This window comes from Pyrgilauda ruficollis, unplaced genomic scaffold (genome assembly GCF_017590135.1).
Source record: "Pyrgilauda ruficollis isolate IOZ18807 unplaced genomic scaffold, ASM1759013v1 scaffold21, whole genome shotgun sequence".
Taxonomy (NCBI): domain Eukaryota; kingdom Metazoa; phylum Chordata; class Aves; order Passeriformes; family Passeridae; genus Pyrgilauda; species Pyrgilauda ruficollis.
In genome coordinates this window covers 10,952,431-10,980,335 of record NW_024520318.1, presented here as the reverse complement: position 1 = coordinate 10,980,335, position 27,905 = coordinate 10,952,431, and the positions used below count along the sequence as shown (strand labels likewise).

General features: G+C 47.2%; 2 protein-coding genes across 4 annotated transcripts in view; one reads left to right on the top strand and one right to left on the bottom strand.

The window, feature by feature from the left end:
- CCDC50 (coiled-coil domain containing 50) overlaps positions 1–7,042 on the bottom strand; it is a 42,045-nt gene extending 35,003 nt beyond the window's left edge. Inside the window, exon 1 of one of the 2 annotated variants that reach the window (XM_041468069.1) lies at positions 6,793–7,042. In XM_041468069.1, the coding sequence (XP_041324003.1) occupies positions 6,793–6,841 (49 nt within the window). In that variant the 5' untranslated portion in view covers positions 6,842–7,042. The remainder of the gene's footprint in view (positions 1–6,792) is intronic. The other variant, XM_041468068.1, reaches the window with a different exon arrangement.
- Positions 7,043–18,297: 11,255 nt separating this feature from the next.
- On the top strand, positions 18,298–27,452 carry UTS2B (urotensin 2B). Of its 2 annotated transcripts, XR_005955192.1 has the most exons (6): positions 18,375–18,498; positions 20,701–20,802; positions 23,673–23,710; positions 25,036–25,129; positions 26,848–26,928; positions 27,077–27,452. XR_005955192.1 is itself a non-coding variant. In XM_041467896.1 (5 exons), exons 1-5 carry the CDS (start codon positions 18,375–18,377, stop codon positions 26,871–26,873), a joined length of 384 nt encoding a protein of 127 aa, XP_041323830.1. In that variant the 5' UTR covers positions 18,298–18,374; the 3' UTR covers positions 26,874–27,452. The 2 variants fall into 2 exon arrangements, 1 of the variants encoding a protein (XP_041323830.1); XM_041467896.1 differs by having other exon boundaries at positions 18,298–18,498; positions 26,848–27,452.
- The last annotated feature ends 453 nt before the right edge of the window (positions 27,453–27,905 follow it).

The window sequence follows — 27,905 nt, the reverse complement described above, 5'->3', positions numbered from 1 at the left end:
GCAGTGCAAAGCCATTGTACTGTGCAGAGATGGAGAAGCTTTCCACCCACACAAGTGGAGGCTTCCCTGAGCCAGACCAGCATTACACCAATCCATGTGCCAAATCAGTGGCAACAGTCCCTCTGCAAGGAGCATTTCCAGCCAGAGCACACTCCAGCCTCTTGTCCTGTCTGGATGTCAAGAGCCAGTGCTACACATATAATGCAGAACGGAATTAAAACCCCTGCCTTCTCACTGCCAGGAAATACTCCTGTTTGCATAAACTTCCTTCCTCCCTTTTGCCCCATTACTTCTCATGTCACTCCTGTCAGTGTCTTTATGGAATATCTGTGTCTCAGTGTTTTCAAATATTTCTTCAGTTATGTCCTTTTCCCCTTTGTCATCACTTATTGAACACCACATACTGAGCCCAACATAACATTTCCCCTTAGACTCCTCCAGCTACCAAGTTCTGGTTCAGCAAAAGGGCTCAGGAAAGGATGAACGAAAATGCACACAGGAACTCAGTTTCACTGCACACAGCTTGTTATACCTCTTTTGAAAAGAGAAGTGAAGAAAAGTGACTCACTCACAAAACCACTTTGACTTTCTGTCCTGAAGAGCACATAATGCAGGGTAGAGCTACCAAGTGCACACAAACCAAACCTCTACCAAGGCGGGCCAAAGACAAAAAGCTCTCACTATTTTAGTTTGGCTGACAGAGCATTGTGGTGGTGACAGCGTGGGTTGGTGTGCAATTAAAATAACCATCAGTTGAGCTTAAGGAGCCTGACACAAAATAATTGGGCAGGTGCAGATGGGCTGTGCTAGGCTCTGAGCAGGCTTTCATCTACACCTTTCTCCCCAGGAAGAGTAACACTTCTGGCAAGCTTAATCCACAGGGTGCCTGGGGTTACAGGGTAAATTTTATGAGCACTAAGGCCTAACTGATCTCCTTTGCTCAAGGTAAGGTTCACAACAGCACTGCCTTGCACCCCCCTTACACAGCCAGCCTGATGCTGCACTCTCCTGTTCCCTTCCTAGCCCAGCTGAAAGTCTATCCCCACAGCCATACAGTGTCAAGGCCACACAACACTCACTCAGTGAGCTGTGCGGTATCTTTTCAAGTACTGAGAAAGAAAACATCAGGAAGGCTTCAATTTCTACTTCTCAAAAAAGAAGCATAAATGAAGTGTCAAGGGACCTTCACTAAGTCCTATATGTGTTCTGTAGAAAAGCCAGTGCTGTAAGGTGAACAGAGAGCATCGATGACACACGTCAGCCTCCAGGGAGACTGCAGCTTTCCCGGTGGAAATGTCCAGCAAACATGCCCTTTGCTCCCTGCAATGCAGCCAACCAGCAGCAGAACAGCAGCTGTTGTTATCACCTTCTTGCAGAACCGCTGAAGGTCAAGCCAGCAGTGAGTGTCATGCCAGAAAATGGACCTAAAACTTCTCAAGTTTTCAAGCAGTTTCACCAACAGATCAACCTCATCCCTCAGTCCTTCAGCCTTCAAACCAGCACTACACAGGAACAGCAGTGAAGGAGCAGGAGCCAGGCAGCTGAGGACACTCTGGAAAGGGGAGAAGGAAGCAGGCAGGGAACTTGTCGCTTTGTCCTATAAATCAGCACATTCATGTGAACTGGATAACTCTGAGCAAGAAAAAGAAAGCTTATTCCAGCAAAACAGAAGTTTCACACAGCTCCAAGGCATATCCCATTGTTTTTCCAAGTGGGGTTTTTCTTGCACCAGAGAGAGCAGAACTGGCCTTTCCTGCTCCTTGCAGCAGCCATCTCCAACTCCTGCCTGGCATCCTCTGACGTTTCCCATGGCCACAGGAAATGAAAGATTAAACAGAGGCCCGTGGTGACCTTGAACACACTGCTCAGCTGGGAGCATTCCTCAGAGACCAGCAATGGGTGATGGACAAAGTCACGATGTCGTATCACAAACGGGAGAAAATCCCCCACTGCTATCTCTGTATCCCCAGGAATCAGTGCAAAAATAGGCTGTGTCCCCTCTTACCCCCATCCAAAAATCTGTCAAGAGCCAAGGAAACATCTCTGCAAAAAGCATCAATGGGAGTCTTGGGGTGTCTTTCTGCCAAAGCTTTGCGAGCAATCTTTTTGCCTCAGTACAACCTCCAGAGCAGCTCACAGAAGACAAGTGCTAAGGATTTAGGGATGGGAGGAAGCAGACCTGCTTGTTCAGCTGCCTTTCAGAGCCAAGAGCATGAAATATGCTAATCCTGCCCATCTCTGCCAAGCACTGCAGACCCAGAACCACTGAATGCAAAATAAAACCTTCACCCAGCTTTAACCAGAAGTGAAATGAGTGCCACAGCCTCAGCCACCGAATTCATGCATGCTGGAAAAACAGATCTCCTATTACCCAGAAGAACTGGATGTGAACCAGTGACCTGTGTCTATGTGTCATCACTCTCCACCTCCCTGCTGCCCTCAAGCCATCCATCTTGCCTGAATTTCTCAGAGCTCTTAAACAAAAAAGTCACAAAGCAGAAAATCATGATGTTGCAAGGAAAAATCCCAGCTGGAGCCAAAGGGCATGGGGAAGGTGGCTTCACAATGACCCAGCTGACCCTCAGCTGCTCTCAAAATTGTTGCCCTGATTATACTAATCCAGTTAAAGGCCAATGCTTCCTTCAGATGAATACAACTGACAGCTCATCCCTCAAAACCATTCCCCTGAAAAACCCCTAAGCAGAATATTTCCTCATCAGACACCGTGCCAGCCATTCACACTTCCTCAATCCTCTTCCACCTCCGACAGACATCAAATTTCTCCTGTCCACTCTGATGTTGCTGAGCACAGACAGTCACCAAAGGCCTCATTATAACCCAATAACATCAGTCTGCTCCATGGAAGCCTGACACATTGCACCTCAGCCCTCATCCCCCTCTCCAGTCACTTGGAGGGTCAGTAGCCAGGAGTTTTTTATTGCAGGAGTCTCAGCAGAGGTCATGTTAAGCTGCAGAGGTCAGCAAAAAGGTCTGTAGCTGGGAGGAAGAGGAAGACTGATAATAACAGCAAACTTTTATTCAATTTATGCTAAGGCAAAATAGAGCCAGCCAGACTGCCTGCCCCAGAGAACACCTTGCCAAGACAGAAAATATTCAAGCTCTTCCTGTTTCCCCAAGGTCACAGTTAGAGCTGTGTCTTTTACTACCATGTTTTGGATACTGGCCTCTCGGGCAGCAGATTACAACCAGCAGCATTTGAATGTACAGCTCCCAAAAGTCAAATCAGGTGCTGAACAAAGAGCAGAAAGCAGTGTGAGCATTGTTGTGTCTCTCCATGCACAGGTGCCACAATCAGCCTTTGTCAAGCCTGGAGCTCCAGACAGTAGTGGCAGGGTCAGTTCTAATCATCAGCCCAGACACAGCACCCTTGCATTTATTTACAGTACTACTAAAAATAAAATTCAATAAAAACACTTCACCCACTGCAAATTTCCACAGTTCTCCAGAGCTGCACACTACTGGGGCACAGTTTAGAGTCCCCCCCGCGCCCCACCTCTCCCTTTTCTCTCCTCCCAGAGAATTCAAACTAGCAGGAAGATGAGGAGCCCCTGGGAGAATGGCCAGACGTGGTTTTTTTCTGCTGCTGCCAACTGATGGCTGTTGGAGACTGCAACGGATGAAGGACTGAGCCTCAGTCTGAGCAGACAGGCATTCCCTTCACAAAGATGTTGCCTCAGACCTTTGGAAAGGCAACAGCAGACAGGACCACAGGTACATCCTTCAGAGAGGGGTATAGTTTGCACAGTTCCAAAACACCTCCCGTGCAGCTCAGCCTGCCTGCATGCAGCCAGAAATGCCTCCCAGGTCCAAGGGCTCACTCCCAGCAGGCAGCCGAAAGAGGGTGGAGCCCTTCCCAAACACAGCTCCTAGGAACGCATCAGGTCACAAAAGATGAGAGGGCAGTTAGAGATCAAGCAGAGCCCAAGACAGTTTTATTTGCTTTATAAGTACCTTATCAAAATAATGTTTCTGGATGTTTTTATCAGCAAAAGGCTCACAAATGGGACCTCTAGTAAAAAAGATCTACATACACAAAGCTGAGCAATCTCCTGAGGTAGGTCAAAAGAGCAAACAGCAAGGGCTGCTTTGTGAAAAGCAAATATGTCCCAGAGACTTGGGAGAGGAACAGAAGGGCAGGCAGAGAAGCACAGGCCACAGATTTCAACTAACACCAAAACCTTCAACAAACAACTTACAAGAAGTTTACTGTCCACAGAGGTCAGATCCACTCTACTGCTCATGGAAAAATGGGACTGTAACACCAGGCTGCAGCAGCAAGGTGTAGTTTATACTACGAAAAGTTTGTTTTGAGGGTGTATTTTATACCAGTAAACCCCAGCCCACAAAATAAAGTGGACCAGCGGTAAAATGAAGTGGTTTTCACCAGCAAAATGCCATCCACATCAGGCCTTGAGCTGATATAAATGCTTTTAGCGATGAAAGAGGAAAGTAAACACCAGAAGCAAGACTTCCTGCAGCACCTAGCTACAGTTATCAGATTTTCACTGGTGCACTGAAATGATCCCACTTTTAGAAGAGCTTTTGAGATCACTCCAGAAGAGCAGGATGGCACTGTCTTTCAGCAGTCCTGGCTACCTGCAGACAGGGAGAACCCGGACACAACACCTTCTCTCCTGAAACAGAAGAACAAAGTACTCAAACCAAAAGGTTGTTCTTCATTGTTAATGAATGACTAAGCCGACCTTTACCCTGGACAAAGAAAGGGAATGCTTTTTCCAGAAAGATCAACAGTGATTTCTCTATCAGAAACAACAAATATTTTCCTCGGTGTGGCAGGCAATGCTTTTCTCTCCTTGGCTGGCATTGACACAAAGCACGAAAAGACCTAATCCAAACCATAGCTCAGTCTCAACACTTTCCAAAACAAAAACAAGTGATGCCATTAAACTAAAAGCGTGACACATGCCTGAGGCTTTGCAGAACGTGGCTCAAACCTCATCTACTTTGCACGTTGCTCTGGCACACTACTTTAATCCCATTGCTATCAAGTAACAACAGATCGTAGTAACAGGACGCTCTTGAAGCTTAATCCACACTATACCATAGGTGCAAATTTCCCAGGGAGTGGTTGAGTTACACTGTAATGCTGTAAATGTACTTTCATTCAGCATGTAAACGACCTCAGCTCAGTCCAGTTAGTTCAATTCAAAAACTAATAAAGGCAAATCAAATTCAGCCTACTTAAATTGTGAATATGAGCATCTACACAGGGATTTAATTCACTTTAATCAACCCACTGCAATGGTTAATTGGATTCATCTTCTTGAGTTACCAACCATGTGTGGACAGACTTTAAGGATAAGATCTTGACCACACTAAAATGGCCAATAACAGTTCTGCTAATGACTTAACAGTACTAACATTAACCCCTAAAATGCCAACTTCAGCTTTTGTTCCAGTAACACTAAGTGAAGCATTAAAGGATGAGAGGAGGTCAAAAGGAAACCCCAACTGCCTGCACAGAAATAGGTTTTCTACTCTTGGCCAGCTAAATCATCAAATTCGCAACTGCTATTTTGTAAGAATTGAAATTTGGGAAAAAAAAAAAAAAAAAAAAAGACCAGTGGCAAGAGAAACAAGTTTAAGGAAGTTTGGTTTCTTTTAGGCAGGAAACCATTGCTCTCTATTACTAGAGAGTAAATCTAAACTAACTTGATTATGACAGAGCTTCTACTGGTTTATATCACAAATCACTGTCAGAAAGAACAATCTCCTACAAAGCTGTATAAACCCAAAGCAGCTCCAGGGCACATTTAGTTGAGCTCAAAGGCACACGTGTGAGGCAGACCGTGTGCTAGCAGGGAAGCCGAGGCCAGCCCGGCCCAGCAGAAGGTGAATCCGTGCTCTGAGCGCAGGCCAAGCCAGCGGGACCCCTGAAAGCGAGGGGGACACGGGGGTCTGCGGGGCGGGAGCAGCTGCTTGGCACTCCCAAGCTCAATGCAGGCCAGTCTTCATAAAAACCAGTACGTTAAGTGTTGGTAACCGAGGCCTCAAAATACCAGTCCCCCTCAAATCGCCACATCCGTGGATATTCACAGTTCTGCACCCATTTTTCCAATGGCCCGAACGGAGCCTCCGACCCCGGCCGAGCCGTAACTGCCAGGGACAGACAGACAGCCCGCCCTGCTCGTCCATCTCCCGCAGGGTGCCCCGGCTGCCTCATCCCCCGCGGGAGCACAGCCCCGGCCGGCGCCCCCAGCCCGGCTGCCCGGGCGCGGCGGGGGGAGCGCGGCGGAGGCGCCGGCGGCAGCCTCGGCCCCGGCGCAGACAAAGGGCTGCGCCCTCCCCCAGCTCCTCTTCTCCTCCCGGGGAGAAGCGGCGCTGCCAGCCCGACCCCCGCCGCTCGCCCGGGAAGGGGGGCCGGAAGCGAGGCCAGCAGAGCGGCCACGGCTCTCTGTCCAGCGACTGCGGCTCTGTCCAGCGACTGCCGCTGCTCCGCCGCCGGCCTCCACCTCTCGTCCCCTCCCGGCAGCCGCGCGGGCGCCGGACACCCCGCAGCGGCAGCGGGACAGCCCCGCCAGCCCCGGAACCCCGGGGCCACGGCCGGAGCAGGGAGCGCCCCGTCCCCTCCCGCTGACCCGGCTCCCCGCCAGCGCCGCGAACCGCAGCGGCGCCTGGAAATTGTAAAATGATAATGTTTAAGAAAAACCACCCCAAACCAACAGTTTCTCTCCTGCCTCGCTCCCATTTCCCCCACACCGCCCCGTCCCGTCCAGCGCCCCCTTCTCCCCGCGCCGGGGTGAGCCGCACCTTCCTTGACTCCGGGCAGCTTGGAGTGGTCGATGCCGATGCCGGCCATGGCCGGGCCCGCGCCCCGCTGAGGGCGGCCCCGCTGAGGGCAGCGCGGCGGTGCCGCCCGCGCCCCGCACCACAAAGTTGGGAGCGGATGGAGCCGGCGCGGCCGGGCCGTACGGCGCGGGAGAGCGGACAGAAAGCGCCGGGCGGGGCGGAGCGGGGCCGCCTCGCCGCCCCTCGCCCCCCTTCCGGGGAGGCGGACGGGGGCGTCCCGGGCTGCTTCCCCCTCCCCTTCGCCGGCGGGGCTCGGGCAGCAGCTCAGCCGGACGGGCGGCTTCCGAGGGCAGTTATTTATACATTTAGGTTTTAAATTTATTATTATTATAATTGTTTTATTGTTTGTCGGGGGTGAGGGTTGGTGTTGGCTGCTTTGAGGCTACGGCCGGGAGGCCGGGGCGGCTGTCAGACCGCTCGGACAGCTCCGGTCCCCCGGCGCTCTCCCGTACCGGGTCCGGCTGCCTCTGCCCCTCATCCCCAAAGCATCCCACCCCGTGCTCGCACTGTTCCGCCGGCCTGGGAGAAGCAGTCGTGTCCCGGGGAGCTTCAGAGCCGCTGCCCAGCGGTGCCACGGCCCCCGCACCCTGTCCCTCAGGGCGGGGGCGGTGTTGGGACGGGCGCCTCTCGAGGAGAGGCGAGAGATTCCCGGTCACCGAGCCCTGTGAGAGGCCTGCGGACCCCGGCAGTGCTTTGCCACACACGGGTTGGTGCCAGCTCTCGGCGGAGACGGGAGGACTTACAGCTGCTGCCCACCTTGGTTTGCCGGCAGCAAAGAAACGAAGAGGATTTGGGGTTTAGGGATGTCTGAGCTTCTCTGGGCTGCGCTCAGCACAACCGGTCACTCATGTCAGCTGTTATGTTTGATCATAATGCGTGACGCTGAGGACTATGCAAGCAGCAGAAGAAGTTAATATTGCCACATTTGAAATTAGTTACTCCCAGCATCTGTTCCAATGACCCATGGCTCCTGTGCCAGTGGTGAGCAGGGAGATACAGAGGCTGAGCCCATTTCCTGCTCCCCCTCTCCAACAGGCTCTGGGAACTCCGCCCTGTGGGTGACTGGGATGGGAGCTGAGAGGGAGACAGACTAGGATGTCACATGTCAGAAAAAACATCAAAGGGAATAATATTTCCATTTTATTAAAAAGCAAAAACATTGAAGAAAATAACAAAAAAAATTATTTCTAGAAGGTTAGCCTTGTGCTACTCCTGAATTTTCCAGTCCCGTTTCCTGAAACTCAGGAACTGTCTGTCCCAAATTCTGCCCCTTTCAAATGATACTTCACCAGCCCCAACGTGGGTATGCCTAGACTGAATTCAATCTGACTGCCTTCACATTCCCTTCAACTCCTTAGCCTCCTGCACAGAAAAAGCCATGGAGTTGTGTGTATTTGTGATCCCTCCTCACATTGCACACACCTAGTACACCTCTCCGGTGTGCTGGCACTCTCAGAGCTGATGGGCCTCCTGCCTGGAGGGATGTAGGACCCACTTACAGAGAGGTGAGCAGTGCACAGCTGAGCCCCACTCCACAGGTTCTCCATATGATCACACAGATGGGGATTTGTCACAGGGTCCTGCCCCTCCAAGGGGCAGCTCACACAGATTATCTCCTGTCACAGTCCCAGCGCTGCCCAGCTCCTCCATCTAATCCCCCGGCCATCCACACAAGCAGTACAACTGGACTTCTTGCAAATAGTCGCCATGGTTTCAGCCAGCTCTGGGCTAATGAGAGGTCTAAAATCCATTTCTAGTTTCTCCTAAATTAGAGCTTTTCTGAACTCAGATATTCCTCTGGACATCCTTCATCTTTTTCATAATCAAGATTTTTGACCACTTAATAAGATTTTTTCTTGGACAAAAGAAGAGGCCAAGCAACCAGGACTATACAGAAGTGGCAAAGAATGTACTGATCTGACACAGGTCACACCTTTCCAAGCCCAGAGTATGGTTTTCTCCTGTCCTTCTCTCATTATAAGTATTCAAGTCAGAGCAGCAGAAGCTGAAATCCTGGAGCATTCACATTTACACAGCAGCTTTAATGCAACAGAGCCACTTTATGGCCCTACGTTTATGAACAAAGCTTTAAAGCTGTCCATCCCAATGGTCATGGACTTTACTCCACACACACAGAGCTCTTTGCTTTAGTCTTCAGTAATGAATTTATATCATATTAAGTTGTCTGTCTAGGGCCAAAACCAGCAACATAAATTAGTCATAAATCTGCACTGCCTTCAAGAGATTCCATGTTGGGATGATGTAGCTTTGGCTGCTCTTATGATGAACTGTCCTCCTGCATGTGTTTAACTTCACTAAAGCAAGATCTGGTACCCAGTTCTCAAAGTCACAGCAGAGCAGTTCCTGATTTCAGGTTTCTAATACACAAATTATGGGCTCTGAATGCCTTCCTGTAGCTATATTTATTTATCTTGCAAGATCTGCTGAAGCTCAAAGATAGCCAGTGGTTGGCGAGCTCTGCTAGAACCTGAGGAAACTACAGGAACACAAAGTAAATGACATTTTGTTCTTGCTGCTGGAAATGTGGAAATGCAGGGAACATCTCCAGCTGTCAGAGGACAGAAAGGCTGGAGCAGGCTCCTGGGAAGGGTAACGCAGGCAAAACCTTTTCAATACTGCCAACCTGTTCCCTAAGGCAGTGTATTACACACCAAATATTTTCTTTGCTTTCTTGACATCAGATTTCTCTCATTTTAGCTTGATTTTTGAGAGATTGTCCAGATGAAGTCTCTGAAATTGGAAGATGGCATGTATCACTTGATTATAGAAGATCCAAAAATTACCACAGCAGGACTGAGGATGAGAAGGAATGGAACAGGAACAACCAGGGAATGAGTTACTGATGTAATGCTAGCACTGCAGCAGCATCGCATCTTTGGCTCCTCCAAAGGGCTCCTCAGTGTTGTTGATCTCAAATCACCCTCCCAACTCTCACTTGTGTCTGCAAGCTGCAGCTTCTAGGCAAAAAGCATGAAAGGTGTTTGTTCTGAGAGACTGTCATCAGTTTTTCCTGTGCAAATTGTACAGCACCCAGCTTGACAAGTAGTACGTGTTGCAGTGGGTTGGTGAATCCCAATAAAGCTGGGACAAGTAACCACTTCCCTTCATTGAAGATAACAAGACAGTGACCTTTTACTTTTTTATAAAAGCAGGTACTTATTCTCACAGGACCTTCTGTCGGAAGAAAAATCCATATTGTTTCCCATGAAAAAAGCAGAATTTGATCTGACTTTTAACTCTTCTCTCATGGAGTAATTTAATTCAGAAGAGATTTTGCAGGGCAGTAGTCCAACCCCCTGCTCAAAGCAGAACTGGCTTAAAAATCTCATGAGGTTGCTCAGTGCCTTTCCGAGGTGAGGTCTGAAAATCTCCAAGATCCCACCACCTCCCACTATCATTTTTCTCCTTGTGTCTTGGTGGACTTCTCCAGGCTGCAGCCTGCAAATCTGGAGCCTTGCCCTTGCACTGTGTGCCCAGTTTGGCTCTGCTTTCCAGCTTCCCCTCTCCATGGCAGAGCACATATACCAGGCACATCTGGGGCAGGGCTCAGACACGGCATTGCAGCTGCACTGTGCCACCACACAAGCATTAAATGCCAGGGAGCTCCAGCACTTTGCCTACCTGCATCCAGGTATCTGACACTGGAGTAAGGCCAGACTGTTATGCTAGTACACCACACAACACTTTCCCAGCTTTCACAGCACTGAAAATAGTCCTGAGAGGATGCACAAAGGAGAGGCTGGGATACTTAAAAACAGGAAGAAAAAAAAAAGCAGCACAATCTGGACTGGACCTCAGAAAAGTCACAGTGAGCTTTGATGAGCAGGAGCTGCCAGACAGAGCTTTGGGACTAGGAGCTAGGATTGCTTTATGCTGCTAAGATCTTTCTCCAGGCAGGCAGAGACTGTTTTGTGCTTGCTTCTTAAATAAACTGGGCACCTCTCCAAGTCTCCTGCTGTCATTTTAGGTCAACAGGATAACAACAACTGTGAAATAAATTAAGTCTCATCAAGATGTTCACTTTCGACAGAACAGTCTTTGTTAAAGTCTCCTTAATGACGGCAAAGCTCACTTCCATCTGATGGGGCTGCTGTCTGAACAGACACAGAGGATAATAATCATACAGGCAGGAACTTGTGCATCCATTAATGCAAAGGGATGGGGAAAAATGGTTCTAGGTCTCTAATGCCATCAGGCACTGCACAAGCCCGTACCCAAAAGTAGTATGTCAGAGGTGACTGATGCCAGGGAACTTCCTTCTGGGGACATGGGCTCTGGTTTTTTCTCTCCAAAGTCAAATTTCCTGTATAAAACTATAAAACCCAGTGCAGGACTCCATTCAATCTGCAGGAAGTCTGAAGGATGTGAGTGCATTGTTTCCCCCCTGTGATAAATGAAAATCAAGGATGGGGGGCTCAAACAGAACCTGCCCAGAGCAAGGATGCCGCAGGGCCTCCCAGGGAGGGAGACAGGTGACGTAGTGATGCAGGGGAAAAAACAGACAGGGGAAAAAAATAACACTTCATACATCAACCTCCCTGCATTTCTAAGCTAAGATACTTCAAGAGAGGTTTGAAGTCCTGTGCCAGAAGGGGTGGATGAGAGGAAGCTAACATTACAGCATTGGCAAAGAGCTCCAAGAAGCAGGTGTGTCATTTCTGTAGGTAGCTGAATGGTGCCTTTGGGAATTCAGGCTCCCTGAAGAACAAGGAGAGCAGAAGCCTGCAAGGATTAAAGTATTATAAAGCTCACCAGGGGTAATGAATGGGGTGATTGCAAAAATGAGCAGAGGAAACAAACTTGTGCTTACATGTAACATAACGAGGAGCACTAGGAAAATCATGAGCCATGCCACAACAGAACAAGAGTTTTTTGACTGTCAAGCTGAAGAGTAAACATGTGCAATCTCAAGTGAGATATGCCTTCCAAAAATCTCACTTAGAGGAAAGTATTATTAAAACTGTTACACAGTAGATGAGAGAAGAAGAAAGTAACTAAATGTGTCATTCCTTACTCTTATGTCAGAAGAACAGAACCCACCAGAATAATACATTATTCACTTAGTGCACTGCAGGGAGCTGCCTGCAAGCCCATGCAATCGAGGCATAAGAAACGTAACAAAAGTGGCAGCTAGTGATGAAGCACCTTGGTCATTCTCAGATATTCACAGCCACTACTACTTGGATGAAACCTCAACACACTGTTCCTGTAAAAGTGAATTTGATGAGGGCTGAAGTCAGTGCCATTCTTACCTAGCAGTGACTTTGCTATACTCCACTCAGAAAAATTTCTAGGTCTACCTAAAAAGGATCACCTAATATGATTGCACCTGCCCCTCCTCGTCTGGATTAAAAAAAAAAAAAAAAAAAAAAAATTCCTGTGTTATCATTTGTGCCAGCTTTGCTTCCCAAGCTGCAGGGTGGTAAGGCATGAATATGTCCTATAACATCAGCTGGAGCCCATATTTCAAGTCACTTTGTATGTGCAAGTCTACAGCCATAAAATATTGGTGTTCATTCAACAAAACACCCTTTTGCATGTGCAGAACTCTCACAGAGTCTCAGTAGATAGGGGTGCAAATGAAAAGCTAAGTTAGAAGACAGGCTCTCCAAAAGGCAAAGTTTATGGTTATCTGCACAAGTTTCACCAAAACACTACAGCTCTGTGTATGCTCCAAGTCATCCCTTGGGTGACATGTAGTAGCAGTTTTAAAAAAAAAAAAAGGACATTTATCAATAAACCAAAACACCAGATGGTAACTGAACATGAAGAGAAGGAAAGGGGAATGACAGTGAAACCTGGCACTGTTAGCAGATAGAGTTGACCTCCACAACCTTAAAAGTGCCCTTACTGGTATTTTTAGCAGGAAATTACCCAGCCTTGTCTTTACTCAAAGTAATACACTCACAAACTACATTCATCATCCAGGATGAACTTGGGGCTTGGAGAAGGCAAGTCAGAAGAGAGAGGGGTCAAGCTCAGGTTAAATCTGGTGGTTTAACCAGGTCATACCAGATCATGCTTCTTCAGGACACTGTCCTGGCATGGAGGTCAGATTATTTCTACACAGGCACACCAATGTTTACCATTCAGGAGCATCACTGGAAGTGTCTTTGAGACCATCAAGTCATGGCACATTTTAAAACAGAAGATGTTTCCATATTGTCTTCCTCTCCTCACCAGGAACCTCAGCCAAGTCACCCTAGTCAGTAGGGAGCTGATTCTGGAGGAGGTTCTTCAGCTGAGAATTAAGAGGCAGAAGTGAGAACTGGAGCATGACTGCTTCTGCTCCCTGTTTTCTCCCTAGGCTGCCTCGTCCCACATCCAACACCTTTAGAGTCCTGATTTACTCTTTCAGCCCCTCACTCCAGGGCAACACTTTGGAGCTGCCTTGCTCTCTGAGAAGTTGAATGGTTTCCTGGCAAACACTAGACTGGAAGCAAAAGCCAGAGAAGCAGCCCAGCTTCACTTCTTACCCTTCACAGCCTAGACCTCGAGGAGCTGGTTGTCTTTAGCACGATGCCCATCAGATGTGAGCTGGTGATGCTTCCCTCTGCGTGTGACCCTTGGCTGCCTGCAGTGAGGTGGCAGCTGAGCTGCTCTACACTGCCTTGGACCTTTCCCTTTTCTTTCTCTAAGCAAGGATACAGTTGAACCACAGCATCTAATTTTATATCAGTAACAGGCCAAGCAACAGCTGAGCCCCAAAGACAAGCACATAGAAGGGGGAACAAATTGCATGAGTCAGACTAAAAGCTTCATAAATATTGACTGGTTTTAACAGTCCCCTAAGGAACAGAGAATCTCATAGAATCTTTATAACTACATCTCCCTCCCCATTATGCACTCCCTTCTCTCAGAAAGCTGCAAGGTGAGTTAGTCTCCTGGCTTATGAGCACAATATTTTAATTCTTCTCTGAAGTCAAGTTGCTCTGGCTGGGACTTTGCACCACACATCAGGAGGATATCTGAGCATCTTCCAGTGGTGCTTTAAATAACATTCTGGAGTGGGTTTTGTTCTCTCAGGTTGGCACCAGCATAGAACTGACTAGGTTAGAGGAGAAATCGGACATTAAATGTGTATGAGATGAAGGCTGAAGAGCACAGGGTGCATTTCAGTATCTATCCCTCTGTTTCCTACCAGATAAAGCACAGCTGGAGACTCAGAGGAGCAGACATGGAATAGGAGTGTAGACAGAAGAGATAAATAGTAGTAAGTGTACAGTGGTGATACAGGCAAGACACCATGGGAGAAAGGAAGGACTTGGCTACAGAAGATGGAAACAGTTTGTTGTGCATGTGACTAGACTGAGGGGATAGAGGCATGTGGTGGGACAGGTGGGAATGCTAAGCCACTGCCCAGGATGGAGAGCAGGATAACTCTTGTCTTTCTGACATTGTGCACAAAGCTCTCTTCACCCCTGCCATGAGGGCAGCTCTCTTTTCTTGCCTGCTAAATGCTTACCAACTTCTCCCTGATTTGTTGGCACTGTCAATCCCCCATTCCGTTTTTCCCTCTACAAGGCATGTTCACTCCCCATTTCCAAATTATTCCTGTTATTATTGTTATTATTATTATTGTTATTCCTCATCTTATTCTTAGGATCATTCTAGGCAAGAAAACAATGATACATGAATCTCTCCATATGTACCACGCAGAAAGAAGTCCTGTCTCTACCAGCTGAGGCTACGGACTCGCAGCGAAGTCCCACACGGTGCAGAAGTTGTGGCACTGTTCATATGTGCTTTCTTAAGCACCTTAAGTGAAGGCACTTCCCTGACAGGTCCTTCCTCAGCAGGTTGCTTGCTTTGGGATGGAACAAACTATAGTTAAGTGGAGTCCATAAGACCATGACAAAGTCTTGGTTCAGCTGAAACACATGGCGCATGTGATGTTTTATGTGTTCTCAGGAAGCTCTGAAAAAGAGAGAATATTGTGGGTTTTTTTTTCCTCCAAACCCCAAATGTACAGTATACAAAGTGGTCTGGAAACCTACCACTCCAAGCTGGCTCTGGGAAGTAGCCTTTTTATGTTGTCCTGTTTTCAGCAGCTCGACACTGCCTCCTGCATCTACTCACTCAACCCCCACACTGAATTCCACCTGTCTGAGGCTTGCTGTGGACAGCAGGGGTTACTGCTTTGGGATTAAACCAAAATCAGGTTAGGTTATTTGGAGGCTGCAGTCCTACCTTCATTAGAGACAACTGCAAAGCACAAAGCAACTTCAGAGAAACTGGTATTTTATACAACATACCTGGAAATCTTAATTGCTGCAAGATCTACCAATCCAGCTGGCAGGGAAGAGGAGTCCATGCACAGAGAGAAGCTGAACATTTTGAGGAAGATGATATCAGAGAGCAGAAAGGGCCAGCTGTTCCCTAAGGAACAGGAAGCCAAGTGCAGTGACAGCAGGACAGAGACCCACCCTGAGAAGGACAAGCAGGTCAGGATCAGAGACTGCAGCCAGGTTCAGTCAAGAGCCCCAGTGCTCAGGGAAGCCCATGAAGATTAGGTAGATCCCAGGTCAAGATGGAAGTCAATACACTGGTCAGCATCAGGCCTGATGACAGCAGCCAGAGACAAACACAGCTCAGTGAGCACCAGACAGGTCCACAGAGATAGAATAAATCCACAGCCAAGCAGGAAAGTCCACTTGCAGGTCTGGGTCCAGATCAATAGGGACCATGGGCAGGTAAAGACAGCTGAGCTCCAGACCAGAATCCCTCCAGCATAGCTCTGGGAAAAACAGGCAACCAGGCTGAGATTAAATGGGTCTCATGAGCTGATGGGCAGAGAGGGTGGTGAGGCTCCACCTGAGGCCACTCAGGGCCATTAACACCCTCCAGGCACTGACACTCCTATTCATCTCTCACACTGAGAGCTGGTGCAGCTGGATTTGGTGGCACTGCTTGAACCAAGTTTTCTCTATTCCTGCCCTCTGGGCTGTTGACCCAAATTTTCCAGTTTGGTTGTATTGGGTTACCTGAAGTCTGAGTTGCTTTGTGGAAAGAGAAACTTCTACATGAAGGGACAGACTGGGATCATGGGAGGTAGAGATGGAGCTCACATGTTCATGTTCTCATTATCCTTGAACTCCAGACTCAAATGGATGATTATCAATGACATTATCAGTTATCAGACGTTATCAATGAATGAAGTAATAGAAAGACTGTGGAGATTGCATTGTTTTCCTGTGGAAAATAAAATACATAAGAACAATAAAATGTAATATTATTTCCAGCACCTGGACTAATGGGGTAAAAGCAAAGGAATTTTCCAGGCTTTAGAGAAGTCCAACAGTACAAAACAATTATCCCCTAACTTCAAAAAATAAAAAAATTCCACTAGTGCCTGGCAGCAACTGCGAGGCATCTCTCCACCAAGCCATCCCCTGAAAGCCTCCACCCCTCACAGTATCCAGTCATCTTCCTTCTCATACGTAAATGTAGCATGGCAGTTCCACACCTTCACCAGAGCCATCACTTGAAAGGTCTGGCACACTCTCTACATGAGTTGCTTTGGGGGCTGAACAGTTGCAATGATCCAGAACTGAAGATTCTCTGCAGTGAAAGAGGAAATCCCAGGAATAGCTCAACTTCCTGAAAGAGCCTGCCAATAGCCCATGAGATCTTGTATCCAAAGGTAGGGAAAAACAGTCAGAGATCTGTGCATTTTGCATAAACTTAGATGAGAAGAAGAAACTCACCTTCTGTATCCAGGCAAAGTCAATTTCACAGCAGATCTCAAGACAAATTGAGATTTAGCCATTTAGCACTAAATAAAAATAGACTTGACCTTCCCTTAAGGGTATAGTTTTGAGTCAGAGCTGCTATTTTCCAGACTGGACTCCTGTGCAAATCAAGTTATGGCCTCTGCTTCATGAGAGCTGCTCACCTCTGACCTGTTTGAAACTGGCACCTTAGGAAGATGGAGGTGGCTGGAAAAGTGTTCCAGTAGGGCATATGTGTCCCTCAGTCCAAACAGAACTTTGTGAAGAAGGTGAGCACTTCAGATAGCTGTTCACTAGTTCACAAGTCTGAGGGAAACTATGAGTTTGGTTAATTTGTACATATTATATCTCCAGACAAAATTTTGGAATGTTTTCTTAGTAGAAAACTTTTAATTAATGAAAGCATCACATTTATTTTTATAGGCATATCCCACAAAAAAATCTAAGCCTCTCCCCCTCCATTTTTGTTAATAATATATCAAATAATAAAATATTACAAGGGTTATTAAAAGGCTTGTCATTCAATTCCTATCCAAGGCACAGAACGAGTTGTACGGGGAGCTGAGGACCAGAAGCCAAAAGCCCAAACATGGAAATGATACTATCTTTTAGTTGAGATGAAGAGCAGGTACCATCAGATAAAGCTATCTTGGGTAATCTTGCATGATGTGGTGTCAAAAAAGCACACACAGTGAGTCACTAGGAGTGTATGTACAAATCAGAGCTTGCCCTGATCCTCTCCCCCATCCCACCACGGTGGAGTGAGCTGGAAGCTCTGTGGTGCTTGGCTCCTGGCTGGGCTTAAACCACGACAAGTACAGATGATTCAGTTCTGCAGGAAGAGAAGAACAAAGCCTAGCACTGTTACTATTACAATATTTTTCTTGGTAAGGTTGTTGTGGAAAAGTAGTATCAGGTCCCTGATCAATAGTGATGGATAGGCAACAAATGCAAGTCAAACCAAAATGTAGTCATGGCCTGAGAAGACATGGAATATATGCAGTGTGTCTCAGTACTTTGCTTTAAAATTATAGAACAAGGCTCTGTAGCCAGAACCAGCATCTGACCTTCCACTTTTTTTTTTCCCAAGAAAAAAACTGAAGACTCTTGCCCATCCTTGACGTATTCCATACCTACTGCCAAATCTGCACTCCCCCACTCAGACATAATCCCAAAATAGGGTGTGATGCCTTTCCCGTTGACAAAGCCATAAGTCACAGTGAGCAAGACACACTCAACGTTCTCCAATCAGTTAAATGAAAAGAGCTCTCCCCCTCTGTTTCCCACCACTTCAGCACTCATTATATCTCACATTAATTAATATAGGCACTAGGAAGTGAGATGATAAATTACAAAACCCCATTAACCCGATTCTGTCCAAACTGGTAAAATATGGCAGCTTGTACATTAGACAAATCTTCCTTGCTAACGTGGGAGTCCTCATGCCTGAACTCTGTTAAAGCAACAGCCCTGAAAAAGTATTTTTAATGTGTGTACGTATGGAATGTCTATCAACGTGCGTGAACAGTGCACGCCTGTGGGAACATCAGAATTCATTAGATCAGTCTGATATGAGATACATTGAACAGGTTCCATCTGACTTATGTTACTGGGCTGTTCTGTCCACTCCCAGCGGAGTGAATCATATTGACAGGTTGAATTATATCTCAAGAGATATTTTTCTCCCCTCCTCCAAAGGCCATTTGCAATCACTGCACATCCACTCCCTCTTAAAAGTGAGCTCATCTGGCGCTGGTTGCATTGAAGTCCTCCACTGTGCCTGAAGGAAGGATGCTTCTGGGCTCTGGGAACGTGGAGAAGATGTGGTCTGCCCAGCTGTGTCTGGGAGTGCTGACCATCCTGACCATGGCTCTGTGTGTCCCGTCAACACATGGAGACCCTTTTTTACTCCAAGGTAAGCTGGAATACAGGCTACATGACACAGGTAGGTGGTTATCTTTCTGCTTTGCTGCTTGCCATGGCCAATGCAACACTCTCTTCTCTGGGAAAGAAAACAAAATGAACCACGAGCTATACTGTCTGTTAACATGGGTGCAACACTCTCTTCTCTGGGAAAGAAAACAAAATGAACCACGACATGGTTGCTAGCGAGAGGCTTGTTCATATTATCATGAGCCAAAGCTGTCCTTCTGCTCTGCAGCTGGCCGTATGACACCTTCTGCTAATCAGTGAAAATATCAAATCTGGTGAAATCTGGTAAGGGTAGCTCTTTCTCTCCCATAGGAAAATTAAAAAAAAAAAAAAATTAGAATATCAGAGAGTAGCAATTCCAGTATGTACCATACGAGATTTGACAGCTCATAAATGTCAGTAGTATGGCGATGCTGTACTTTTTTTTTTTACACAGAACTTCTTTTTATATGTACTTCTCCCATAATTTTAATTAATCTTGAGTTTATACTGCAGGGAAATGTCAATCATTAGCGCTCTTTCTTAAAGAGGCTTGGCAGTGGAAAAAAAGAAAGAGCCGCTAAGTATAGGCTTGAAAATAACATTGCTTTTCAAATTATTTTTCCTCTAATATCACCTATTTATTTTTGTAATTACAAGCAAAACATTCCCCAGGCCACTCTATATAAATCCTGCTTCTGTTTAGCTTTCACTGGAGTGTTTATAGCATTGAATTTTTTTTCCCTGTAGCAAATCCCAAAAAAAATTTAAAGTAGCTATTTTAAAATTATAACTGTCCTTCATATTTAGGAATGAGGTTTATGGCTAACTGCAGGTCACTCTGCTCGCTGCCCTGGGTTTATTTCCAGAGATCACAATCAGGACCAGCGGCTTCAGCCGCAGCGTGAGGCAGGGTTGAGTCTGGCCAAATACTTGGAGCATCTCTTTGGCCAGCATCCCTCAGCTTCTGCAGATTTATGCGACGTTAGCTAATGGTGCTGATTCCCACATGCTCTTGAGCATCCTTCAGGCTCGTCTGCTACAATGTTTTGTTTCATGTGTACCAAGAAAAATTGCATTCATCCCCTCAGAAGGGCTGATAGCCATATGAAACTCCATTGAGGAGAAGTCCTAAAGATCCTGGAAGAAGAGAAAAAAAAGCCTTTCTGTATAATTTCTTAGTATTTTCCATGGAATTCTGTAGGCATCCTTCTAGGGCTTTGTAGGGTCTCGTGTGGGGTAGGGCTGTTCAGACCAAAGATTTTTTTGAATGCTCAGTTTCCCTCTAAAGTCTGGCTCCTATTCTGATGTTCTCAACAATTAGTACAACATTCTAATTCAGGTGACTCTGGAAATCTGTTGAGCAGAGCTGGGAGGGTCTCAGAGCCTTCAGGGCACTGAGCAGCCCCATCCACTGTGTCTGTTGGTTTCTGCTGAACCATTGACCTTCACAAGCACTCATTTGAGGGCATAGCCACAACCACTAAAGTAAAACCACTGACAAAGTGCCCTAAAGAGGCCTCTTAGAGAGCTCCAAATTGCTTTAGGACAGCAGCTTGGGGAGGTTTTTCCTGGAAAAATTCTGCGTGGTCTTGCTTTAAGTTCCTCCCAACTTAAACTCTGTTCAGGAAGAATCCTTCAGTACTGCTGGCAATCAGAGCAGCCCCAAGGCTGAGTGAGCTCAAGAAGGGCGTGGGTGGGCTGCAGGGCTTTTCAGCAGTGGTACCCACACCTCAGCCCAGTGAGGAGGGACTTCCCACCTCTGTCAGCCCTGGAAAGGTGCACGGAGTGGGCAGTTTTGAGAAGAGAGGATGTTGTGGGCTCCTGTGTGGCTTTGCAGAGGCGCCCACTCCACCTGCCCTGCAGAAGAGCTCGGGACTGTGTAAATCAAGGTGATGGCTCCAGCTCTCTGCAGCCAGTCGTGCTGACGAGGCTGCAGTGGAACTGGCCGGCAGCCCAGAGCTGGCAGGGAGGGCTCCCCATCCCACACCCTTCCCCTGCACAGCCCTCACTGCCTGGACATTTTATTCTGTGCTCACACACCTTCCTTTTCCACCGAGCTTCTTCCACCCTGATAAGTGCTGACAGGAGACATTTTCCTTCCACTTCTCATCCTTCTTAATTTGATGAAGAGATTAATTGCATCAATTGATTAATTGATTCTTAATTTGATGAGATTGAGAAAGATGTGTTTTATGTGCTGCAGAGAACCGAGTGCTTCCAGAGAGAGAAGACACAAATCATGAGAACACATTGCTGACTTTGCTTCTTAATAAGAAATTTGCCTGGCGGAGGCCAGAAAATATTGGTAAGTGAAGGGGAGGACAGATCTCTGCTTCTTGAATCTGTGTTTGCATGAGTGCAAGGAACCTGCTTCTCAGGTTCTTCAGAAATACCAACTGCTCAGAAAGTGGAAGCAGCACCCAGTATGATGCCTACACGTGACTAATGTCAGATGCTCTCCATCATGGGCCTTCGGGACCTGCTTTTGCAATGCAAAGTAAAGCCTCCAAAACCCATCTACCCTAGATCCCCAGACACTCAAGACTTTGCTGGGAACATGTGTGTGTACATAAGTAAAAACAAGAAAAATTTCTGCTGAGTCCCTATGGCCCCACTATCCCTTAGATGTTGTGTGCATTGCCTGGGGCATGGACCAGCTTTGGGAGTCACCTCTCTACCCACACCCCACACAGCCCCGTGCGCTTTTGAGAGACAGCAGCATCTTGTTGTCATTTGGGGCAGGGGGATTTCATCAAGATTTTCCAGTGAGATCCATTGGGGTCAGGTGTAGTTTGGGACAAGGGCAGGGGGAGCTCCTGTCTGGGCCTAAGCCCCTGCTGCTGCTGGAGGAGGTTGAGACAACTGGCTTTTCCCACACAGCCACCAAAGATGGGCCAGGGAGAGGCTCTTCCTGCCTGTGCTCTGTGAACAGACACCAAATTTAAAAACCACCCATCTATGGCTAAACTCAGACCTGCTGCAGAGAAACTTGGGCTTTCCCTGACATGAGGCACAGCGATCACAAGCACCAAATGGATTACAGAGGTCAGCTATTCCCACGGCCACGGCAGCCAGGGGAGAGTTGGGGCTGGATGTGGTGGTCTCGGAGCAGGAAGCTGCCCTTCCCTGTGAAAACAGCTCAGAGGGGGCCCAGCAAAAACCTTGTTATGAAAATCCATTTATCAAACTCACTCAGTGCTCTTCCCCAGACCCTTGTTAATGCAGCAAGGCAGTGGTTAAACAAGCTTGGGACAAATAAATAAACATAAATAAATCAAGCCCTTATACTAACAAAGGCATTCTTCTTGCAAAGGGGATGCATTCAAGAAATAACATTTTTATGATAAGTTTATGGATTATTGCACTTATTACTCCTAGAGGAAAGGCTGCATTTTATGCCAGACAATTGAATATAATGAATCTCTGAGCAGAGCACAGACAGAGGATTTACAGCAGGCACTTTCTCAAAGCTTCATCCATAAATTAACTTCCTTCTCCCCGTCTGAGATAATCTGTTCCAAATTTCAACTGCTGTTTGTTTTGTATTCATAGCAGTCATTGGCCAAACTTAGTTTGCAAAAAAATCAAGCCAAAACAGGTACTTGAAACTCTGAAAGAGGTAAAAATGTTAATAATAATAATTATTAAGTGACACTTTTGGCTTATAGATATGCCAGGGTCTGTCTGTCTCTACCTTATGGGTATGTAAAGATATACGTAGGAGGAGTCTGCCTGAGGTCATTGCTGATAGTGCCAGGAACAGAGCCCACACCTTCTCATTCCATCCCCATCTCATCTCTCAGATTGAATCCTGATGTAATGGATTTGGTTAGGAACTGCTGCTTTTACTGTTGGATGAATATCAGAAAATATTCAGGATTTTTTCAACAAAACTGTTCCTTTCTTGAAGGAGGAACCAAGAAGGCAGTCAGCTCTTTCTTGGCACCCTCCTGCTCAGTTTCAAATGTTCAAAAAAAAAAAAAGTCCAAGTCTGGCAATGTGTCTGTGTGCTGAAGTCTTATCTGAAATCTGAAATCAAGAGGAATTATGTCTTAAATCCCCCTGATGATCCAGACCAATGCCTGCTGCCACACTAGGAAAAGAGGCAGCTCCAGGGCTGTTTTTTGGTTTGCTTGTGGGACCCAGCAAAAACATTCTTTAGCTCTTTCCTGTCTCTTCTGCTTATTTTATTGCATTTTTTCCCCAAACTAGCACTTAAAACCAGCTGATCACTTTGCACTCCCCTCCCAGGAGCGCTACTGTAGCCAGACACTCAGCTTTGACTGAACTCATCTGTCTTATTAAAAAATTAACTGGTTTTGACATCAGTTTGGGTCTGGAATAAGATACCTCAGTCCTCAAGAGCTGTGAGACTGAAATTCCCCACTCCTGTAGCTTTCCCTATTGCTATTCCAGGCTCTTCCCAGTTCAGCTGGATGTTTCAAATCCTGTTCTTAGGCACCTAACTCTCCCCTCTTGCTGCATGGGCAGTTCATTCATCCACCTGCATAGTTTTTTTTGACAGCAGTACAGTACTGACTAGCCTTGAGATCCCTAAGTCTGATCTGTGAGGCTGGGCCCCAGGTCCTCATGCTTCCCTAATGTTTAGAAGTGTGGAATCTGTGCACTTACTGCTATGTGACTTTTCCTGTTGCTCCACTCTGCCAGCCTGGATCTTTGCTGACTTATAAATCAGTGAGTTATGCTAGGCTAAATTTGTGTCTTCTGACTTCTGCCTGCTCGGGTGATGTGAGGATAAACAAGGCTTAAAGGAAGCAGTGGGATTTCATATAAAAGCCAGTGACAAAAAAACCCCTAGCATTAGAGATTTGCAGTTAGCAGGATAAAAATTAAAAAGCAGCAAAGAGTTTAACCTGAATTGGTATCACACAGTAAGTGACCTCATTGGGCCAATTCCCCTATGGCCTGGTGAGCAGTAAAGAAGCTTCCCTCATAATGGAGAATTAGGATAAGGTCCCATAGGATTCAGCAGAAAAAACCTGCTTTTCTCTCTGTTTCTGCTGTCATTCATTTGAAGATCACTAACAGGAGTTAAATGATAACTAGCTCTTTGCTTGTTGACCTCTGGAGAGGGCAAATGAAGGAAGAAATGTTTTTTAATTTGAGCTTCAGGAAGCAATGCAGATACTGATGTTGCTCTTTTCCCTCTTGCAGACTGGGAGCTGGCAAAGAAATTTGAAGAGCTTGAAGAGGTGAGAGGAGCAAATGCACAGACACATAGATGCAGGTTCTTTCATGGGTAGTTAAAAAATTGTGTAAACTGTCTTTATGCCCTATCCTTCCATCTTTGCATCCTGTCACCCATCCACCTGCTGCTGTAATGTAAGCATGGATGGAGAAAAGGGAAAAGCAGAACCTGGCTAGACAGCTGCACAAGGTGGAAAAGGTAAAAAGAGAACAGGGCTGTAGACTGGTGCAATAAAAGCTGAGCAGTTCCTGCCTCTGTCACTAGTGAAAGGCCAGTGAAGGCCAAGCCAGGAAAGAATAAAGCACCAAAAGAAATCTCCATAGGAGAAAAGCGAGTGGGAAGAGGAGGTCATGCTGCCTTGTGTGAGCTGGCTGCATTAGGTAACAGGCTGGAGGGAAAGTCACTACCAGGCAGTGCCTCTTACTCTCCTTGTAAGAGCAGCCCTACTCAAGGTCAGAGCCCTGCTGAGCTGATCAGAGCATGCACACAGAAATAGAGCCCCCATCCTACACCCACTGCCCAGGAACAGGGAAAGGTCTGCAGCAGCCTTTGCATGGCTCCCATTGTGCCCCAAGCCCTACAAGCAGTGGAAGTGCTTTTTTCCCCTTCTCAGACCAGGTTCAGCTGTTCCAGCTGTTTGCATGGGTGCTGGAGGTCCTGCTAAGTTCCACATGACACTTTAATTTCAGACAAAAAAATTCCAGTGCATCATGCCAGACAGGAGGCTGCCAGATCCTCCACTAGCCTCTCACTCCAGTGCTGAGGGACATAAGCTCTGACTGTTTGAGAACAGCTCTGCCAGAGCAAAAGTCAGGGTGGTGGCTGTAGATGTTCCCAGTCCACAAGAAGAGAGTAGCTAAAGATGAAGAATTGCAGCACACTGTCCACATTATAACCAAGGGAAGGTAGCAAGAATTGTGAGGGAGAGAGAGGAGGGACAGCCCAGGGCAATGGAGAAGCAATGTCCTCTGCTGCAGTGTCTGGATGCCTGGAGACTTCGTGTCCCAGCACTGTCCTGATGCTTATTGCTGCAATATCCTTCCACGCAGCCTCCCTTCCACAGGGACTTACACCTAGGGTGGAGGGAATGAGCATGGAGTGCCCACACCACTGCCACCAAACAAGCAGCTTGATGAAGGAGGGCATGAGGGGGTGTGAGTGCTCCAAGGGCAGAACCTCTGGGAATGGTCCTGCTCCAGGGAACACTCTCACCTTCCCAGTGAGGATCCAGCCAATCTACATTTAGCTCCTTTGCCCTGCATTTCCCAGCACTCTGTGGAGCTCCTCATGATGAGGCCCTTGTTTACTGCTGTGTTTCTGTTTAAACAGCTGGAGAAGTTGAAGGATCAGCTCTCAGCTGAGGATGGGTCAGAGGTGGCCTACGCCTTGGAAAGTCTCTCAGCATCCCAGCCCAAAAAGCGCGGTAGGTTTTGAGTTTGAGCCTTGCAGCCATCCTGTCCACCCTCATTTCCAGGGCTTCCTTTCTGCAACAAAGACAGTCACAGTAAACATGCCCCAAATATGCTGAAAAGCAGCTGGTTGGCAGCTTTTCAAGCAGTCCTGGCCCTCTCTTATGGCTGGCTGGTTTAGCAGCTGCTGAGAAGGATTGTGTCCCCCAACCCTGTCTGCTGTGGAGGCAGATACACCAGGTCTGCACACCCAGGACTTCACAGAGGCAGGCAGTGTCACATCCTGCTTTTCACAGAGGAGTGTGGGGTTATATGAGCCATGAGTGCCTGCCCTGGAGGGGGGCAGTTCTGTATGAACACGTCCCCACAGTGCACCCCTCCTTTGCTCTGGCCTCAAAGCAACTGCTGGAGGCATAATGAGGCATGTGGACTGCAGGCATTCCCCTCTGCCAAGGTCAGTGCCTCCCCACAGAGAAAAAAGGAGCACTTGTCTGCTGCTGAAAAACAGCTAAAAAGGATGTGGAAATCAACCAAGAATGCAGGGAACTAAGATCTGGTATGTCCCTCAGTTGGTCTCCCAGCTTTGTTTGTCCAGTCTGTAACCAGAGACTCGGGAGCATTTTGCACGAGTGCTCCTGTGAAGCTGCCCCTGACAAGCGCATGGACAATGCTGCTCGTGCTGGCTTTCAATGGATTCCTCCACAGTTGTAGCAGCTGTGAACCAGAAGTCACTGATGACAGATCTGGCCTAAAACCAAAAGAGCTGGTTCTGCCCTTAGCCCACATGCTCTGTGCACGTGGAAGCTGAGAGCTGCCAGAGAGCCAAGAGAAAATCCCTTTGTGCAAGGCTTGCTTAGATGCTTAGGTGATCCTTAGGCAATATGCAATTTGTAAGCGTCCCTGGAGGCTGCCATTAATTTGGCTAATGTAATTCATGCCCCCACCAGTCTGGAAGGTTTAATGTAGATAAAGCTACTTCCCGTTGCCAGGTTTAAATCAGATTCTGACAGAAATGAAAGCAGGGAATCTTTGTCTTCATCTAAAGTCCTTCCAGTCTGGGAGGAGCTCGTGTCTCAGCATGAGCACTGCTGATTCAGTAGGAGTTTTCTTCCAAGATCCTGCTTTCAAAAATCAGGTATAAATCTCTTCTCATACTTGAGGAAACAGGAAACTCACATGGGACTCATGCTGGTTGTGATACAGTTACTTTTTCCAACACCAAAATATACATCCTTCCCTAATTTAGTCTTAGAAGATTCTACAGAAATCCATGTTGTTTGTAAGATGGTTGATAGCAGAGTGGTAGTGACTAGGTTTAAAAAAGTAAGAACCAGATCTAATCTCTCCAAGTCAGTATCCTGCTCTTCCAGTCAGCCACAGGTGCAAACCCCTGCACATACCTCTGAAGCAGCAAAACTGCTGGTCAGTAGACGGGAAAGAAAAAGCTAGCTCCTGACATTGCTGATGTAGAAGAAAAGGAAATCTTTTAAATCAAGCAACATGAAGACAACTTTTAGACCCCATGTTTACTATGAGCAGCTGAAAGAAGCACCTTCTAAAAGTGTTATATGAACTCAGAGCTGGTTATTGAGATGTGTCCTGAAAGCACTACGCTGGCTGCATGCTCCAGCTCTCTCAAGACGTGGGTCTTTTGAAACCTTCTCCAGGCTAGAGTGGGAAACTGGAAAAAGTCCCTTGTATGCTGACATCTTTCTTTCGTATCCCTTCACAGCCTGCTTTTGGAAATACTGCATCTGAAGTCTTGTCGGGACTGGAGGATGAAGATGAGCCCTTCCCCAAACTGCCTTGCTGGGTATTAACATGTTAAGAGTTTGTCCTGTTCCCTCATCGTGCTGCTAACCTGGAAGCCATCCTCCATGACTGCACCACAGCCAAGTCTAGCAGGGGCCGTGATAGGAGCTGGCAGCCCACTGCCACTCTCTACCTTTCCTTTCTTCCAGGTTTAACCTGCCACGATCTTCTACTCAGAAGATGCTTCCCAACTTTCTGTGCTGTCCTGTGTGTGCCATTCAGGCTGCTGCCGCTGCACATTCTCCCCTTCTCACCAGGTCCCCTGAGGCACTGAGCACGAACTCAGCTTCCCCGGGTTTGGGCTCTGCCCACACCTGCAGACATTGCTCTCAGCCGTGCCTGGGTTTCCTGAGCAGGTCTGTGCTGCCCTGGTGGCCGCTGCTGGGACAAGAAGACAGGCTGGGTGCGATGTGGAGGGCTCAGGGCCGGATTGCTGAGCCAGAGCTGCTCCTCGCCGTGTCCCACCGTGTGCACAGGGGAGGGCAGGCACTGAGCTCTGGATCCTTTGGATACCATTCCAATAAAGATTTTCTGTTGCACAGAAGCATGTGTTTCTCAGTATTTGCTTTCTCGGCCCCTGCAGGGACCTAAAGTGCAGCACGTTTCCCTTGATGTTGGCTCCTGTTACCTTAATGGTTCATGTGGAGTTCACAATGGAAGAAAGGCTCCCATTAAACACCTAGGGTTTTAATGTGCCTGAGAAACAGACCCTTTCTTTTGGCCAGGATCAGGAATGAGAGCTGGGTCTTTTTCATAGCTATTTATGGGATACTGTCCTCATTGGACTGGACCAGACCCAATGTTCTCTACCTACTCACCCCAAAAAGATGTTTTGAACAGAGATTTTTGGTTCATCTGGCTGGTCAATGCAGGTGCTTGCTGGCCTTTTCTACTACAGAATTATATCTGGCCCTGTCCAAAAGAAAAAAATCACAACCCATTAGTGATTCCTACATATATTCATGTCAAGTCACATTA

Bases quoted from the DNA above. Each gene is read 5' to 3' on its own strand.
- UTS2B (XM_041467896.1), top strand. From the start codon at position 18,375: ATGCTTCTGGGCTCTGGGAACGTGGAGAAGATGTGGTCTGCCCAGCTG. The intron at 18,499-20,700 runs GTAAGCTGGAAT...TATGTGCTGCAG, and splicing joins AGACCCTTTTTTACTCCAAG to AGAACCGAGTGCTTCCAGAG. The intron at 25,130-26,847 runs GTAGGTTTTGAG...ATCCCTTCACAG, and splicing joins ATCCCAGCCCAAAAAGCGCG to CCTGCTTTTGGAAATACTGC.